This window comes from Porites lutea, chromosome 10 (assembly GCF_958299795.1).
Source record: "Porites lutea chromosome 10, jaPorLute2.1, whole genome shotgun sequence".
Classification (NCBI taxonomy): Eukaryota; Metazoa; Cnidaria; class Anthozoa; order Scleractinia; family Poritidae; genus Porites; species Porites lutea.
Window position 1 is genome coordinate 17,670,997 of NC_133210.1, and position 20,344 is coordinate 17,691,340.

The following is a 20,344-nucleotide window of genomic DNA, read 5'->3' on the forward strand; positions in this document are numbered from 1 at the left end:
AATAACCATTTAAAAGAAAAGGATCCACTTTTATCCATGATGTCGTAAAAGCAAGTTGCTTTGTGCACACCACGTGCTGATGTAGGCTGACTATGCTTATATTGCCCAATCATTAAAAGTAAAAACACGGGCATGTAATGCATGCAGACGTACAACAAAATTAGTTCTTCAAACTTTTTGTTTTGATCCCCCCTCAACCTTTTCCGTCTTCATAGAGATTATTATGATTACTCCGCAAATAACTGAAAAAAAAGTAAAGTGTTAAATTCTACATGCCATTTGTGAAACCAGATTTTCGGGAAACATAAATTCAATTATTCTTTTCCTTAAGAAAGATGGGATTGCGCGTAGTCTCGTCATACGTCTCTAACCCCTAACCCGTGGGGGGTAGAGACGTGTGACATTTCAGACTAGACTGCATGCGGCTTAGGGGAGGGGTAGGGGTTGGTTCCTACTGACATAACATGCTCGATTACTCCTCTTAGTTCTGGAAGCAATGTAAGCTAAGGTCTGATTTATTCAAATCTTTATTACCAGATGCTACCAGCTCTAGCTTTTTCTATTTGTTATAAACGTTACATTATGCAGAAGCTAGCTCAGCTATCATGCGTACACACTTCTCATGAAAGCCATTTTTTCAGCACAGCTTTTTGTTCTCGTGCCTTATTATAACAAATAATTTGTAACGTACCAAATCTAAAAGAGCTGAAAGTTTCGATTATAATAGTACTCCTTTTCATGTGAGTTCACCCCTAATTATCTAAAACAAGACTCAAACATTGTTTAGGAGGAAAAAAGTTTAACATGAATCCGTGGCTTTAGGGACAAATTTGCAAATTTTTGACGACTCCATTGTCTCAGAGTTCTCAGAAGAGACTTGAGCACAAACGCAACCAAAACAAATATAGAAAAACTACCAGAAAGCCTCGGAGTCATGTTAGAATTTAACATATCGAATGAAGGCTATTAGACAATATTTATAATGTTATTTGTACGAGTGTTTATAGACTGTCATACAGACCATGTTCTATTATTTTACAACACCAGTAGTTAAATTTGCGTCTTCTTGTTTCGTTTCCTCACTTTTCCGCACTGGAAACTTGGTAAATTTGAACTGAATGTCTCCACCCTTCTTTGGATTCTGTAATCAAAAATGGATAAATTGGTAACGATATTGAGGGTAAACAGCAATTCGCGTACCAAGGTATACGCTAGTCATATACAGTATTAAAAGAGACAAAATGAAAAGGGTTGAAATACAATGCAATTGCAACGCGAAAAGCTATGCTACGGAGGCATAACAGTCATACTTCTATAAAGAAGCGGCTCTCTATTTAGGTAGACTAGGTAGGTACTACTGTAGGTAGATTGTTTTAAGAACAAAACCTGTATTAAATGGCCACTTTCCCTAACCCAAACGTAATCGCTTTGTAATTGAGAGGGTTCGAATCTATACTTCAAGACCAAATGCATCACCTTGTCTTCAAGGCCCAAATAAAAAGCTTTGGTATTTAGTGGATAGCAATTATCGCGCGTTTTGATTGGCTTCCGTAATGAGAAATATCCTTGGCTATTCACTGTTTTGGAACCGGAGTCAACATGGCGTCCCGTTTCGCGATAGTTAAGGAAGACACAATTTTAGCTGCAAATGAAACAGTTGTACCACGAATGCCCCAAAATTTATCTTGTCGGTGTTTACTGGTAGGTAGAACCTTATTTTCGTATTTTTATCTTCTTATTTTCTCTCCTTCGGGTAGCCACGAACGCAGACGTATGTGCAGTTTCGGCGGGTGGAGAGACGCGATGATCGGTTACGCGTCTGCGTTCAAAGGCTATCCTTCGGAAGACATTTGTATATTGTTATTCATTCAAAATATTTCTCTGTGTCTGGCTGGTTTTAAGCCCCGGCTAATTTTTCATAACCAGCTAGCGCTGACCAAATTTGGAAGGAGTGTAGATTATACCATCATTGATGTCACTCTGAGGTCAATGATTGTATATTGCCATATACAATCATTGACTTCACGCAAAACAGTAGCACGTGAGCTTAGGTGCTTTTGCGTGAGTGCAGAACTCAGAAAATGGTGAAGGAGTTTAGTAAAAGAACACAAAATAGCAGGGTTTTTATATTTAAGGTAATAGAAAGAATACCCTCAAATTTTGCTCAGTGGATCTCAACTGCTTTTTGAGGAATAGCTGCAAGAGAGAAACATACATTTATGTTCTGAAATTGCCGAAAAAATAAGCAAATATTTTAAAAGAGATTTACTTGGGGATCAGGATGCTGCTAAGGCCTTCGAAATATTTTGAATAAATGATAAAACAATGTTCTGCTTTCATCTGGCGAAGAGTCAGCTAGGTAGATTTCAGAGGGGAGTTGTCCATTTGGTTTCCCGCCTCGGCGGATGACAACCTCCTCGTGCTTCACAATTGTTCATATCATACTCAGCCTCATTCAATAATCGTTTATTATCTATCAATTTCAGCCGTCTTCCCACGACAAAGGCGTCGTTTTTTCGTGAGTGTGGGACCCTGCAACGCCCAGGTTACCGAAAGGAAATATACTCAAATTTTTGAAAAGAGAATACAAACCATTTTTGTAGCGGAGCCAGGAAGAATCGTTTCTTCATGTTCTGTCACCTTCCTGCCATCCACGCCAGTGTTAGTCCCAGAGACTGAAGCACTGGAATTCAAATTGACTTCGTACACTGCTCGACTGTGACCAATCCTAAGAAGCATAGGTAAATACGATCATTTCAATCAAGGATGTCCTCTATATCTGTCTTAAAAGCCGGGGGCAAGAACAGTTATAGTCAAAACCCGCTTTATGGAAATCTACTTAATAACGACACCTCATTATTACGGAAAGTTAACTCTGTTCCTGGGGAAAGGAAGCCCCTACAATTTCACACTCCAGAAACTAATAATATAGAGAGATTGGGTATAAGCGTTTTGGCGCAACGAGTTCCGGGATCGTTTGGGTGGACAAGCGTTACTTATAATCGGTTGTAACTTAAGTGAGTTGCATTGAATCACTTAAGTGGTCCACCTAGGGAATTCACTTAAGTGGTTGTAATTACGATTTTCGTAAGTGTTCACTTAAGTGTCGTTTATGCAACAGAAATTGGGGGTGTTGCATAAAACTTTTTTTACGGGAAAAATAGCACGTAAATTTACGGGACCTATGTAGGTCCCGTATCGTTACTGTTTTTACTAAAGTTAACGAGATCTTTTACTGAGAAGTGAAAAAAAGTAATTTTTCTTCACGTAACTCGTTCTAATGCGCTTTGTTAACCTCTGATGTACACTCTAAAGCCGACGTTGTGAAAAAAGAAGAATTATCATTTTCAGTAGACATTGAAGAAAAATAACGATTGCATGCAAATTTCATTTTTTTGAGAGGTTTAAAAGTGTTCGAAACGACTTAAAGCTTTCTTTACACTCACCGATGGTTAGCTTAAAAAAAAAGAGTGAGTCATAAATAAAGTACCATATCAAAGTTACGTGTGCCTTTAAGTGAGCCCGTAAGTTACCACGTAAAATAGTAACTTACGAGAGTGCTAAGTACGTTTCATGCAACACCCGTAAGTGCACCCATAACGGATTCGTAAGTGACCTGCTTAAGTGGGCACTTAAGTGTAGGTTTTATGCAACCGGGCCCAGGACACAAGTGGGATCACGGCTATTATCATACAAGAAAGGCCGCGGATAGCAATGATCGTCAAGAAACTGGAGTTTAACCGTAAGCGTATGAATGCAGGCATTAAGAAGAGAGAAAGAGAAAAGGAAAATACAATAAAACAGAGCCAAATAAATATAGAGCCCACGTAAATTCTAGTTGATGAAGGCATTGCCTTTCCCCCTTTCTCTCTTTCTTCTTTTTTCCGCATTCTTTAGTTGTTCTTTATAATAAAGACTATTAAGCGATACCCGCAACTGATAACATACTGGTGTTACACCCTGAACCCCTTATTACCGCGTTCGTAAAAACGCATCTTAATCTGGTGTTCCTGTGGCACTAAGGCAGAAATTTTCGAGCTATCACGGGCGACGACAAATTAGCCGCCCCTATGAATTTTATCAGGGGCAACTCGGACGGGGAACTGGACTCCTTTCGACTCGATTTCGTTTCCGTAATTTTTCTGTAAGTGACGAACGCCGATCTGTAATCAGTGATTAAATCTAGTAATAGCTGATTTTAGAATTCCCAATATGCAACAAGACCTCTCCTACTTTCTAACGGAAAAGACCCGGGGACGCAGTTTGACTGATCGCAAACCACCTTTAACCTCTGACAACAGGAATCCCAAGAAAAAAAAGTCCTACTGGAGGTAGTGCCTTTCGAACGTGTGTTTATGTCAGTATTGTATACATACTGAGCGATATTACTTTAAAATAACAATCGGTTGCACCCACAGATTGTGTGGGTCTCCTGTGGTTATTCGCTTACACAAAGGTACTTTTATGTAAAAGACTTACTTTTTCATCATTTTGTCATGTAAGCTGGAGATTACACCTTCACACTTCACACCGTAGGTTTGTTGACTGTAGTTACCTAGAACAGATGTCTTCTTGTCTTGGCCAGCAAATACGTAGTTGCACAAGCTTGTAGGTCTAACTTTGCTTTCTGGACCAAATGGATGAAAGTAAGAATTGTTACCTTTCAAATGACCGCTCAGTAACTGAGCAGTAATGTCCTGTGGTACTGATTAATATATGTTTAAGATGTGGTTCTCAGTTTTAATACTTTCGCGTGAACATTCAAATGAGGACCTCAAATGAAGATCAGTGCTTTCCAGCGGTGATGTTTGTTGTGTCGTAAAGGGTGTATGGACGAAATCCATTAACATGTGACCATTCAAGCACTGCTTTCTCCAGTCGTACTGTTTGTTATGCTGTACAAGTTGGTTCGAGATTTTGAGTCTGTGGATGAACTCTTAATTAAAGTGTGACTTGTAGTCAAATGAAAGCCTCTGATTACTCAGTGCTGTAGGTGGGGGTTCTAACGTTTGGGTTATTTATGAAATCACGGTACGATTCAAATGATTCGCCAATTCAAGTCCACTGTTTGAATACGCCTCGTTGTCGCGGCTTGGCGTACTATCAGGAGCCATGCATACTATACACATAGTACAACAGGAAAATGAATTTAATCATGAACAGATTTGCATAAATCTGCTTAACGGACTCACACGTTTAAGGTACTTCTATTCGTTAGGGGATTTGTTAGAGGGGCAGAAGCTTATAGACCTCTGAATTAATGGGACACGTTGCGGAGAAGCTAAGATTTGCAATATCGACTCATCTCTTCAGCGGACTAATTTGAATTCCTGTGTAGTTCATTCCTAAAACACAGCGAATACTGAGGGGTTCAATCCAAAACTACAACTTAGTAATACCGAAATAATTATTGTAGGTTGCTTTAAGTTAAGGTTATCGGAGACTGTCGCCCGGACCAGGTATAAACTGACCTTGATGCTTGATTAATCTGTTAAACCAAGAACTTTCGTTTGCTTCTGTCTATGAACAGTGCCATCCATTAGGGAAAGAATGAGAATCCTTTGCTTGTCAAATTGCTTTATTATCATTCACATAAAAGATTTGTTTGCATTGGTTTCAAATGTCTAAACAAGCGGAAAATTTTTAAAACGCCATGATTTATGTTAAGTAGGCTCGAGCTCGTGATTTTCAAATTTCTCCAAGACCCTTTTTCAGAACTACAGGCCAATGGTAAGCGCGAAACCGACAAAATATGGCGCCATCACAGGTATAGCAAAACTTGAGATGATTTTTAGGCTATGCGCACGGTCCTCTTTCTGTATTTCTTGGGAAAGTGTCAAAATATTCATTTCAAACAACGGGCAGCGAAAAAGTGCAACTTGTGTTGAAACAGAGCGGAAAAACGAGTTGCATAGCGATGTTAGGCGTTTTACCATTCACAAATAAAACCTGTCTGGCAGCAAATCAGGTTTGTCGCAGGTTGCGCTGGAAACGTGGTTGTCGAAAGTAGAGAGTAGTACTATTTCTTAAGGGGGCCGTAAAACGCGCTACATTGCTTTTCAATTGGTTTTGCAGGAATGTTGCAAAACAAGTTGCACGGTTTTGTTGCCCGCTTTGCCGTAGCTTTATTTGACTACTGGTCTGAGTAATGGCTCTTTGAATTCCAAGTGTACCCATCTTCCCAGGGCATTTGTCGGGCATCTGTCATTTTGTTTTGGCAAAGCTGCAAATGCCTCACGGTACAGCTGACAGTAGGGCAGGGCGGTTTACACAAAACCTCACGGTGGGGCTTTAAAAAGTGTGCAAATGCCCCACCCCAGGACAACACAAAAATTGCATTTTTTACGCCAAAATGGTGCTCTATTCTCAACGCGATTAGAACTCATTTTGATATGAAAGGTGTCCACTCAGCCTCGGTTTGAAAGTGCAAGTTTTTTACTTCGCTCCCCAGGGGTTTTTGCATACATTGCTGGAGACGAAGTTTTGAGGGTTTTCTAGGAACTAGGACAATGCGGAGGTGTTTTGTAGAGTGAGAAAATCGGAAAAAAAACTCCGACATATATTTACCTACGAACACCGACGAAAAATATGGCGCGATATATGAAAGTATAGAAAAACTTGAGGTGATTTATAGGCTAACGCGCTTATGCTCATCTTTCTGTCTCCGCTCTTTCAGGTCTTTCTTGGGAAAGACATGAAACATGTCAAAATTGATTGACTACTGATTTGAGTATCGATGAGATCGAACCATATAAAGAGGAATACATCAGCTGTTTAGCTTTTACTTTAGGTGAGCGACGGCTGGAACCTTTGGTTACTGAGAGGAAGTACAGACTTGCTACAAGTCGACCTCACTAGTTTCTTAGCGAGTAGAGCGAGTTTTTTCGGCCGCAAAGCAGCCAAGTTGTCAGCTCGTCCCGAGCCATACTAAATCGGACGAAGGACTTTTTGGAAAGTCTAAGAGTTAGTAGTGTTTCGGGGGAATTTTCCAGCACCACGCCTAATAATGATAACTACATGGACGATAACAATGGTTTATTCACAGCGTACTTTATATCGAATGCATGGTTCTTCATCTGTGATCATCTACAAAGATTAGCAATCGCTCAACATCGGCTTACTAAGCCATTTTAAAGTTGTGCAACTAGAACAGCCTTCACAACCTCTTGGTAAAACCTTCCTGGTTTGATATGTAAATGATTAGACCACAGACTTGTTGACATGAGAATAACATGATTTGCACATGCATGAAAAGGAAGGTTTGTAACAAAACAAGATTTAAAGGCCAACGCACTAAGGGCGCATCTGTAAAAAGGCTTATCGGACTATAGGTAGAAACAAAAATTCATAGTCAAAGCTTGCATTTAAAATTTACGGAAGGAATCTCATTTCTTGGGTATTATCCCTGAGAGGTACCAAAAATTCATTTGAGTTGACATTCTTAAAGGCCCCGTGATAGCTCTTAATGGGGTCTCTTAAATGTATGTAGTCTAAATGGTACCAACCCATAATTTTCAACAACTAAAAGGTACTAAACCGCAACTTCGACAATCGACTCGCGCCCCTCTGGACGGATATTGTGATCGCTGATGAATGACGTAATAAAAAAGATTAAAATACTTAGTCACTTATACGCTTTATCCTCTCTTGTCTCTAAACAGTAACCATACCACAGTACAATACCTAATCAAACACAGTTTTCGCAATATGAGGGTACAGTACCCTTACATTGGAGAACCGAAAGTTCTGGTTAGAGAATCGAATGTTTCAAGTCAGAAGCTTCCGAAAATATATAGGCTGTCGTTTAAGAAGGTGCTGTATTTCTACTCTTTTTTGTCTCTTCATCCAACTGGTTTGTATATACTTTATAACGGATTTTACTCCCCAAAAGTCAAATTTAACTGACAGTAATGCGTAAATGCATGGTTAGAACTCTCCTTAGGAACACAATGTGATACAAGTCTCTACAGTTTAAGCAACCACAACAAATAAAACGATGCTTGGGAAGTTATACAGCTTTCAGCTGTAATTCTTTCAGACGAAAGAGTAACAAATTAGGGTATTCGCTGGCACATCCTGGACATCAGTTCTTTGAGATCAATACAAGCCCCTGTAAGATAAGGTGATAATTCTGGTGTCAGTAATAATCGTTCTGAGTGTAAGTTACAATTATCAATATATAGGAGTGTGAGATTTTTGCGTCGGTTTCCAATTCAACCAAAAAAAAAAAAAATCAAATCTACCGTGAATAAAAAAAAGAAGAAGTAAGCACATACATAGAATTTTTTTGTCAACCATTTAGTTCACATTGAGTTAAAAACTGTTCATTTGAAAATCGCTCACATGTTAGGCATCTTAGAGGAGGGGGATGGGGGGAGGGGGGGGAACTTAGGAAGTAAATCGTGCCAGCACATTTAAAACATGCCCTCTGCCACGGTGTTTATTGCCGAATTCACTAAAACGAACTAGTCTGAAAAGTTAAGTCGCAACTTGATAATTATATTCAACTCAATATGTTTACTTTGGCTTTTAAGTGAAGCTTGCGTTTTGCATTCCAAACCTGAGTGATTGAACGGTAGCCTGCAAGAATGCTCACTTTTGCGAGGTCGGGAAAAACCTTGAGGGCGGAGCCGTCAGCGCGCGACAAGAATGGCGCGCGGCCCCACCCACAAAATTTTCCCCGAACTCGTACAAGTGAGGCCGTTCCCAGGCTACCGTTCAATTACCTGAGGAGCTAAAGATAATCGAGCACCAGGTGGTTACCCCCCGTAAGCTCAATGGAAACTTTTTCTGTTCCTGGGGTGTAATATTCATGGTATATCCGTTTCACTCACCAGATCTGCTTTTGCCTGTCATTTGCATCAACAATGGTAAATTCAGCTGGGTTTGTACTCTCCTTTGGAACTTGGTTGGCGTTGTTATTATCAGTGGGAAAACTTGCAGTAAAACGACGCGTACGAGTTTGCTGGCACAGAAGAAACACAGAGATTCAGTATCTTGGTGGATGTGTTTAGTTACTGTAGTTAGCACTTGAGCTGAAATAGCTCATGCTCATGAATTTGGTGTGCTAACAGTTAGCCTGCGTAGCAGGCGCTTGGAAGTATTAAATGGGTGCCAGAAAGAACTGGACGCGCAAGGGAGACACCTCGCGTGCGCCCGTTCTTTCTTGTGCCCATTAATTCCTAGCGCCTGCTACGCAGGCTAGTTAACAGTTCATATATAGTTGCTGCAAAATACTTCCGAAAGTACTTTATTCAATTATCAATGTATTTAGCACGAAAGTGCTTATCAAGGACACAGTTTTTCTCCCCTCTACGCCATAAAAACGCATCTCAATGTCAATGCATTTAGCACGAAGGTACTTATTGAGGACACTCCTGGAGACGGGGCCGCCAATTTTTGGTGGCCATCCAAGGTAAGTAAAGATCTAGCCATTTGCGGGGTGCTGGCAGTACCGAGTCTCCCTTAGTATTGGTCCCCAATAGGGTTTTTCAATCCCATAATCACGAACCAAAACTTCTCGAAATCTCGTCATCCCGAGGGTTATTTTGGGCATTCTAACTCGTACCCATACTTTCAATCCCGAATCTCGCCCCGTTTTCGCTTTAAAATCCGGTATTCCGAAAAACCTATCGAGGACCCTCGTCCCGTGGATCGATTCCAACACCTCGCGCCCTGAAGTCAAGGGCTTTACCGACTAAACTAGTCCTGCTGCCGGTCATCTAATCTCCTACGTTTTATCATTAAAATGTTAGGGTGGGGAGTGATTAAAATAATTTCCAAGTTACACGCGGATGAGTGCAGCGAACACTGGGGTAATAACAGTGCATGTTTCCTCTGATCAGTTCTAAGGGTTTGTAGTCGTGCATGCAGGCCATGAAATACACTACGGTCTCGCATTCTTGTTAGGTCGTTTCAGAAGATAAGAAATAAAAAATTGATTAAAATGAAAACAAAAAATAGCCTACAGTTCCGGCTTTCAGACTGTCTGGCATAAAATGACACCAATACCTAATATTAAAGTCTTCCCAGTTCTTTATTTTCAAGTAATTACAATTTTTTCCGAATTATGAGAAACTTTTTTTGGTATTTTGAAAAACAGAAACAACAGACTGGCATAGAAATATATCATAAAGGCTCCTGGCGAGAGAAAAAGTCAAGAAATTCACATAGAATTTGCTGTGCGTTTTAAAATTCTTTTCGACTAAAGTTTTGATTACCGGCATATATGTTATGTCTTCTATCTCACTGATCCCTGACTCACTCGTGGAGAAGTATGGATTAAACGCATGGTTTTTGTACGATCCAATGGATGAATTCATTGATTCTACCCTGAAAATAAAAGCAATTTCACATTTTAAGACCATATACATTCTATTGGCCTGCAAAAAATTTATAAATAAATAAATAAATAAATAAAACGCCTGTTATGTAGACTGACATTTCATTTGATACATTTCTTTTCAGAAACATTTTTAATTTTCTCGTATCAAAAAGTCACGCAATGTGAGAACTTGGTGGGAAGAGAATGCTACAACGGATGCCATTATCACCATTATAGATGACGCCAAGTTTTTACAAATTGATCCTACGGTGACTTGTTCTGACTGTCAGCCAGTAAAAAGTGTTTCCTCGAGTGTCAGTGGTTATTTAATTGCTTTCAAACGTATCAAAGAATTATATTAATAGTGTCCCGAATTCTCAGCCCTAATTCTACCCTACCCAGATTCTTTTACGATGGTGATTCCACCGACTATCCGAAGTTGGTGGGGCTCTCCCAGACCATGGCGCTATCCGATGAGTCCCAGTTGCGAATAAATAAATGCAGGAGACGTTTCTGTTGATCAGAAGGTTAAATTATGGGAATGCTATTACACTCCGATCTGTGTACGGTCAAGGCCATCCTTCCTATGGGTGCGAGAGAGAACGGCGCGCGAGATACTCCCTCCCCCCTCGCTTGTCCCATCGTGCGCGCTGTTCTTCCTTGTGCCCACATTACTTGCAAGCGCCTGCTACGCAGGCGAGGCCAAGTCTCAAAAAGCTAACAAACACACAAAACAAATTAAAGGGCTTCTTAACCATCTTCACCATCCAAGTCTTACCTTTCTTGGAATTTTTTGAGTCTATAACTCAAACAAGCGATAACAATGCTTTGGATAAGGAACATAACACAAACTGCGATGAGCGCGGTAATGAAAACTGAAAAAAAAAAGGCAATGTCTTTACTATTATCTTCTACTCCTTCTATTGTTTTTTTATTAGCTTAAAGTTTAACTGCCAGTTAAGAAGTTAACTTTAGAGGATGTTGCAAAACTGGGGAACCGGAAGCGGGGAACAAGCCTAGGAAATGGGAAAATGAAAGATGGGAACAAAACCTGACTAGCTGTCAGTAAATTCATTTCCAATTCTCTGCTTTGTTGCCATTTTTCATGTCCCGTTTCCCTTTCTCGTTCTCTGCTCCCCGTTCCCCGTTTTAGTAACATCTTATTGGCAGTGAGTCTACGAAGTGGCTGAAAATAAAGAATACCTAGAGACGCTATGACTCAACAAAAACTTTCACGCTACATCTGTGTGTTCTTTCTTCTTCACTGCGGTAATCGTTCACTCATCAGCATTTTCTCTCAATCTGTGTAGTTTTCTGCATATCCGTGCATCATGATAACGACGATAACAATCAAAATAGTGCCAGTATGTAACAAACCCTTGGCAAAGCTGTATAAAGTACTCAATAAGCAAGGTCAAAAACTGGTACTAAATCACACAATTACTGATTTGATCACTGGTTAATGTCGCTGGGCTTTAAATTTAATTATAATAAGAACATGACCACAAAACATGTGGCGTAGAGGGAGTAACACCGCTCATCAGCGATCGGCGTGGCGGACCTTCCATAAGCGTGACCATAAAGCCTTATTTTATCTCTCTATTTAACACTAATGATTTGATTGTCCCAAAATTGTTTGATTCACCACAAAAAAGTTTTCTGCAATGATCTCACAAATTCGTGAACAAAGAACCAAGTAAACTCACTTGCGGCGCGGTTAAATAAAACACAATAGAGATATTAAGATTCGCGTTTACGCCAAACGGCAGACGTGAATTTGTACCACGTGACCAAGTCTTTCCCTTATTTTCCGTTTAATCTTTATTGCTTCTACACAAAAACAAGTAGTTTTATGCCAGTTTTAACCACTGGAATCGTTCGGGACTGTTTTTATCTTCTTATTTTCTATTCTGAGAAATTCTCAACTTGACTCTGACGTTTGCCGTTTGCGGTAAACGTGAATCTTAATCTCCCTAATAATACAAAGAATACATACGTATTTCGATAGTTCGGTCCCCACATATTAAAGAGTCTTTACACGTATCTTCAGCACAAACTAGTAGAAATAAAATACAATTTTAGAGTTGGATAAAAAGCGCACCAGAGCGCAAATTAATACAAGAATTTCTCACATACCGTGATAATTCAACAAACACCGTAGACTACTTTTTGGTTTAATAGTAGGTTCAAGGGGATTATGAGGAGGTTTTTGGTAAAAGAAATGAGCCATTGGATGGGTTAACTAAAAATGAGGCTTCTTTGGCACATCCCAAGAAGCATTGATTAGAAGTATCCATGATAAAAATTTTTGAATTCTAATTCTTTAAAGTTGAAAGGAAATTTTTTGGTGTCCTGTTTTAGATAGGAGGATCAGGCGCGAATCCATACCGTTTTCCACCGTTTTACGGAAATCGGTCAGATTTTTCATATATATATTTTTAGTAAAAATCAAAACTTTCCAAGTTGAAATCTGGAAAATAGTTTGGACAGTCAATAAATATCTTGTCTGAATGACTCAGAAACTCAGGAAAGGGGACTTTGGGGAATTGAAATCTGAAAAAAGATTCCCGGGGGAGCATGCTCCAGTACCCCTCCTAGAAGGTTGCACTTCCGGAGCTCGTCTAGGAAATCGGCCATTCGTGCCTGAGTATTGCCTATCGAAGCGAGATATTAGCGAGACATTAGCAGTCGCCCTCAAATGACTCCACTAAATTTTGCCTGTTACATGAAGTCATTTTCCCAACCAAATTTAGAACCTCCATAAAAAAACGTCCTGAATATAACGAACTATTTTTTAACCCAACTAATAGTACAATACATATAACGAAACCTAGTTATAGCGAACTACTTTAAAGAGTGTGGTTGTTAGTTAATAAAGAAGAGGTCTTAAACAAGGTTAAGCTAGTGATTTTGAAATTTTTTGTCGCTCTCAAGGGACGTTACGAGGATCGACGCTTTTTAGTTGATTCTACGACAACAAGGCAATGGAATTCCCAGTCATACATGTTGTGGTTCAACTTTATCCTCGATTTAAATTTTATCTTCCTTGTTTTGGGGTATGGTAATGCTTGTGTGAGTTTGAAACAATGGGAAATAAAATTTAAACCAAGGATAAAATAGAACCACAACATAAATTTGTCTAGTACAACTATGATCTTTTTTTATGAAATAGTTTTGTATGTAAAAAAAAAAACTTTTCACAAAAATGAAAAATTTGCAGCCAATGTATCAGAGCCACTTTAATTGGCTTGGGACCCAATTTGTAGGAATTTTTAGACTTTTTGACATCGTTAATCTCAACATATATGCATACTAGACCAAATTATAGAGTTGACTGACCATAGTTGATTCTGTTATGGTTACGAAAAACTGTCAATAAGATTACCGCAATTTCGAGTTATTTGATACACTTATACAAACCTCATGATCCAATAACAATAAAAATGTCGCACTATGTTTTGTATTTTTGGATCAGCTTTAAATATCTCGATTTACTCGAGTCAAAGATCTACGCAGCTGCTAAAATTTATGATACATAATTGTAATGCGAGTGACTTAAGTTTCTGATTTAAGTCTTCGTTCGTTTTTGAGGTAGAAAAAATTGACATGTCTATGCGGGGTTCAGTTTTTTTGCGTTTTCTTTACTTGTTTCAAGTTTCTATAGCATTTATGACGCGAATAAGCTTTCGAGAAAATTCCAGACAAGTTATATGAAACAGATTGTTTTAAATGCGAATAGGCTCTCTCTTGAGGAACCTCAAATCCTTAAAAACTTTACTGACCCTCCCTCAAACTTTGTGCTGTCCGTTTAAAAATTTGGCCCTGTAGTAAAGTAAAACAACTGAACAGTCGTGAAACTCACAGTGCATATTAAAGTTGTAAGACTCTTTGACCACTACTGCAGTCCAAGTACATTCACTAGAGTATTTGTTTTGATCAATCTAACCTACCTTTTCCGTTGAAACTAGCAAATATCACCAAGAGCATGAAAATGCAGGAGTTTTCCTTTATCGCTAACATCACTGGATTGATCGTGATTTAGTTTACTGACAAGGTGAATAAAATTAGGACCGACGCCAGCGTAATTTCAGAGTCGATGTCTGACCGATCGACAAATCGTATACAATTGAACGCAACTTTAATAACCTTCACTGGAATAATCAAACTTGCAGAACTTTTGAACCATGAAATTTATGTCCTCCATTCACTGAAACGCGGAAAATGATGGGACAATAGCTATCTTATCCTAGGTGGGTGGGAATTAAATCGAAAACAGTGCAGATTATTCGGGAATTTAAACCAGTTTTTTGTACACAAAATCCAGACCGTTCAACAGTCGAAAATCAATGAGTGCGTCAACTACCCACATTGTATAATCTCTGTGGGTAATTTTTTACTATGGCCGTTTGGGGGGCATAGGTTTCGACGCAGTTGAAGTAGGAACCCGGTATGTGATGATAATTATGATATATTATTTGTGTGTTGGGTACCTACCCACTTAAAAGATTACACTGAAGTGCTAAATTAAATGGGATACTTGTTAAAAATTTTACATTAAGTAGTTCAATTCTATAAGGTGTACCAAAATGAATTGCATGTCTTTACATATCGCCATTAGTCTCAACCATTGTACAATTTAAAAAAAATTATAATACTTCCTCCATCTTTTCAACTAATATCACGGAAATTCAATATTTTACAGAGGGGCAATTATTTGGAATCGAGTACCGGGTCGGAAAAGTTCTGCAAACCAATATATTCCTGAGGAGTTATAATAATAAAAAGGATTGATGAGTCGAAACTTATTATGGACACCGATTTTAGCAACCTGTACCGTAAAGAAGTTTGAATTTTTATCTTTTCTTCCTCTTTTTAAGGCCTTCACATTTATAAACAGGTTTCTTTTTTAGACTGCACATGTGATAAGATCTACAATTGGACTCGTACGCGAGTTGAAAAGAGGCGCTTTTCTACTAAATATAGATCAGTTGAAATCAACTCATCTCTGCTCTTCGGTTCTTAGGTTACTTTATTTAGTCCATCATCGGCATTACTGAAATGTATTGAGCTTTGCACATGACGTCTGACTGAGGCAATAATGGTGTGCTATTAACAACAGTGAAACGGTGGCCATGTTGGTACATTTTCCAAGCCAGTCTTGTGGGAGTTGAATCTTTTCTTAATATGTAAACGCTTTCTTGTGTTATATGCATAGATGCTAGCCACGTGAGGAGGAAACAGCTTTGCCTTCCAGTGGCGAAGGCCCCACAGGAGCCGGAAGTCACTGCAAGCAAAACTTTTTCGATAAGCCTGGTAACAATGGAAAAGTCTTCCGGACTCCAGTGATGCGGAAAATTTTTGCCAATGGAATCCGGAATCCTGGTTTTTGAAATCCGGAATTCAGCTCAAGTGAATCCGCAATCCCGCTAACCATTGGAAACCGGAACCCAAGTTTTTACTGACAAGGAATCTGGATCCGGTACCTGAAATATAGCCCGCGAAAAGAGCCGTTTCTCCTCGCCCCTCGCCGCTAGGGACGTTTCGCGCAGAGGAACGTCTGCGTCTCAGCGGCAGAAATTCGATACTCTACTGATGACGTAAAATCTGTCCGGAAGCCGGTCAGAAGCCCTGATTGGTACGGAGTAGTTACACTGTTTAGCTATTTTTTGCGAATGACAGACAAAAGACAAAAGGCCAAAAAGGCCAAATGTAAACGCGACGAATCTCTAACAAAACAGTCCATATTAATTTGTGGAATACAGTCTTCTCTGGAAGAAGCATTTGAGTTTTGCTGGAGATCGTTCGCAACACAATGCTTTACCAAAATCCACCAGGAAAAACGTAAGATTGAATAAATTTGCATTTGGAACCCCGTGACTACCGGATTTATCGTGTCATCAGAATGGAATTTCTGCCGCTAAGACGCAAACGTTTCTCTGCGAGGAGAGAGCGAGGAGAAACGGCTGTTTTCACTGGCTACCTGAAAGAGTACGCAATCCAAAGCACCATGAAAGCGTCATGTGGAATCAGAACCCAAGGCTGTCTCGGATTAACTTACATCAGTGCGAGAAAGAAGGGTCTTTTTGTGCTTTTTTGCAGCTTACAAATTATTCTTTTTGTCGCTTAAAGGAACAGTATCCCGTTACTGCGCATGCACCAAACTTTGATTTTTGTACAGGATGTCGCGAAATCAAAAGATGCGAGGAGAGTGAGAGAACCTTGAAAAATCCGTTTGCATCGCGCTTGACCGGATTCAATACGACACTAAAACTTCTCAGGATTACAGATCAATGATATATTGTTCCTGTTAAGTTTCGATTTGGGCAAAATCTGGATTTTTTGTCGTTACTTTTATTGCCGTTGGCCGGACGACCAAAAGATTGGAAGCACTTTGATGCCGATTGAAGGCTTATTTCTTCTGCTAGCTGCCATACAAGCTCAGATAATTGTGAAAGGAATACACAGAAATGAAACGGCAACAATAAAGACTGTAAGAAAGAAACCATTGAGACATTGATGTGACTGAGGAGATCTTGTGGAGGGGAGCTTCGTGAAGCAGAATGTTTTGCAACGACGCGTTAGTAAACTAACGGCCGACAAAATCAAACAAATAGGCGCTACATGTTTACAAAAACTAGTGCCATGAAATCATAATATAATTTTTGACTAACCTTTCTGATGATTCATAGCGTTGAGATTGCATTTTTATTTATGTCTTTCAAACGTTTGAGGCTAGAACGCGAGCAAATCAGGCAGATATTACTAGACTTGGAACAACTGACCTCTGACACGAGTTTCAAATTAGAAAATATGTTTTTAAAGCGGGCGGAACGAGATTTTCGGGTCGCGAGGCGGCCCAGCTAGCGATAAAATCGCGATAAGTCTTCGAACCGCGAGCCAAATTTTTATGTAAGACGAAAGACTTCTTTGAAAGTCTAAAATATTACTTGAGAATATAAACAACAAATCTCTGTCGGCGGTGCGGTCCGGAAGGAAATCTTGTCGAGTCAATATAACAGTTCTATTGTCTTTTGAAGAAAAACCAGATGACGCTCGCGCGTGCGCATAATCGGGACACTGTCCCTTTAAACAATGTTGTTATATGGCAAATAGGTGTTTTGTGCAATATATCTGGGGTCTGTTGATTTATCCTTGTTTCACTGACTGCCATAAGATAGGATGGTAAGAAAGGAAACTGGTATTCTGTTGGTGGTTCTGGCTGACCTGACGTGTGATCCGTTCTTGCTTGATTTCTGAAAAAAATATTTTGTATATACGAAGAAGCTTCATTGAAAGATTCTATTTAGAATGTTTTAGGTATAATTATACAATTGGTTTGTCTATCATTTCTGTTCACAATTATCAATGCCATTCGCCTGATGAAGGTCACAAGAAAACGGTCAAGATATTGCCATCAGAGATGAGCATTTTGTAGCCTGCGAATACAGCCGTTTCTCCTTACTCCTCACCGCTAGGGACGTTTCGCCAGGAGGAACGTCTGCGCCTCATCGACAGAAATTCGATTCCATGCTGATGACGTAAAATCTGTCCGGAATCTTGTCAGGATCGAGCTCTTTTTAGTCGACGTAGTAGTTTTATTGTTTTACCTATTGTTTACGAATGACAGACAAAAGACTAAAGGTCACAAAGATCAAATGTAAGCGGGGTCGTAAACGTGATGAATGTACTACAAAACAGTCCGCAATATTCCTGGAATACATTTTTGGAATTTCTGTCGCTAAGGCGCAGACGTTCCCTCAAGCGGAACATCCCTAGCAGCGAGGAGAAGGAGAAACGGCTGTATTAGCAGGCTAAGCATTTTGAGTCGAAGGATAAACTAACCTATCAAAAAAGAATAATGTCAATTTTCAGGAGCCCATCAAGGTACTGTTATCACGTCTTATCTTATTGACATAACCTTAATCAATTCTTCAATTGTAGCCGCGCAGAACTTGATAGGTGCCTCTACAGGAAACTAGTTACCCGATTCCCCCTTTACCCCTTCCCCCTTCCCCCAAGGTGGAAAAATGTTCCGCCGTCCGTGTGTTATGTGCTTCCGACATTAAGACTTAGGTATTATTGGCCCCAGAAACTATTGTTCTGTTACTTGCCACTGATTAATGAGCTCGGGTGTTAAACGGGTGGCCTAACTCTCGACTCCCTTTCGTGAGAACGGCTCTAACAGCCCGCGTTTAACCAGGCTCCCTGGATTCTACTAAGTTTAATAACAAATTTTTTTAGTTAAAATAATTTTTAAGGAGGCATATTTAGATTTTTGTGAATTTTTCTGATAATGCAAACTGCTCTCTTACCCAAACAGAGCTTCTAATAAGCGCATTGTTCCAAACAAGATTAACACAAAAACCTGAACACCAACTAACGTCCCAAATACCATTAAAAAGATGAATGCAGCTGAAAAGCAAGAAGAGAGGAATGATCGTTATACATGGCAAACTAGAGACGGAGGGTATCTACAAAGTTAAGAGTAGGAGTGTCTTCCTGATCATGAGTCCCTTATAAACATTTAAAAAAATAGATTCAGATAATTAAATTTTTAGGCACTTACTTGTGTTTGTGTCTTTCTCGTCCTCTGTACTATCCAGATGGTTGTATTCTAAATTAAACATTAATTTGCTAGAGTAATTCTGACAACATCATTTATTTAGGATTCTGACTCGTCTGAGAATAGTATTTGCTCCAAGCTAGAGACGCTTTACCCTGGGTACCACAGGTTTTTTCTCGCGTGCGTCGGGGACCTTCGCTTCGTCGGCTGAAGGCCGACACGTGTTCGGCCAAAGGCCGAAGACACGAGCGGCGAAGTCGCGAGAAAAAACCTCTGGCTTTTCGCGCGGGTCACTTTTTAAGACTTGACCGAAACCGGAAACCGCCATGTGCGTAATAAGACGGTCTAATGGTCCAGTTCTTTTATTTTTTATGTTCATGGTCAAAGACCAAAGATTTTGTGCCATTCAGAACTAAACACGGCGTTTTTATAGCTAGATTTGTTGAGAACAGAACCTCATGTCGTTTTATTCTGTTTATTTACAAATTCTTGTGGTTAAACAAGTCGGAAAGCCGCGATTAACTTGCTTTTAAGAGTTGTAAGAGTGATAATACAACAGCTCAAGTTGCTAGGCCAAATTTTGCGCACGGAGACTAAGATGAGCCTGCTAACATCTACGCGTTACATGAGCCCTCCCACGGGAGAACAACCCCAGAGAGACCGCAGAAGCCCTTTTCCGAACCATGTTCAGGAATGGATCGACCCAAACAAGTATTTCTTAGAGGACAACATCGCGCCCACTCGCCCAAGACCGAGCCAGTTTGAGACGTCGACTTACAGTCAGCTGCTCTTCAGTCGACCCATGATGATGATGATGATTACAAACCGGATTGGGCTCCACGCAGTCCTATTGACTATACTGACTGTAGTGTGAGTTGGAGGCGAAATTCTCTTGTTTGGAAAAACTACCAAGACCCTGGATTCAACTTTTGGCTTCCTAATGCCTCTCGCTAGACTTTTATACGATATAAACTCGACATCAAGCGTAACTTCGACTTTAACTTCAACTATATCCAGATTACGGTAAACAAGCCAACTATTGGCGACCTAAATATCTAAAAATGTAGACGTCATGTATGGGGTTGTTGTCCGTGAAAGTTTTCAGTGCACTTCTTATTGCTCAGAAAACTTCGTGGTTGAACTATATCAGGAAGATAACCAATAAAGGTTTGACGCTGAAAAGAACTTCAGCTCTAGTTGGACTATAAATTAAAACCAGAAACAAAAACGCTGTTTTCGTTACGTTAGTCCAAGGTCAGGTGGGATCCCAAGCATGCGTGCTGAAGGAGCCGACGGAAAAGTTTAACAAATCCATAAAGTAGGTGACGTTCATATTAACTGAACTATCGAAAAGACGATGTTCACACCGTAAACGCGATTCCCGGATAATTTTGCTTACCATGATCCAAACCGTGAACCTGCCAGTTTGCCCAATATGTAAATTGTAAACAACCCCT

At 39.8% G+C, this 20,344-nt stretch overlaps 1 protein-coding gene across 1 annotated transcript; it reads right to left on the reverse strand.

Moving 5' to 3' along the window:
* Positions 1-7,084: 7,084 nt before the first annotated feature.
* On the reverse strand, positions 7,085-14,411 carry LOC140950442 (uncharacterized). The gene is made up of 6 exons (XM_073399669.1): positions 14,275-14,411; positions 12,321-12,380; positions 11,103-11,199; positions 10,221-10,332; positions 8,835-8,965; positions 7,085-8,110 (listed from the first exon to the last, which is right to left on the reverse strand). Exons 1-6 carry the CDS (start codon positions 14,342-14,344, stop codon positions 8,098-8,100), a joined length of 483 nt encoding a protein of 160 aa, XP_073255770.1. The 5' UTR covers positions 14,345-14,411; the 3' UTR covers positions 7,085-8,097.
* Between the last annotated feature and the right edge of the window lie 5,933 nt (positions 14,412-20,344).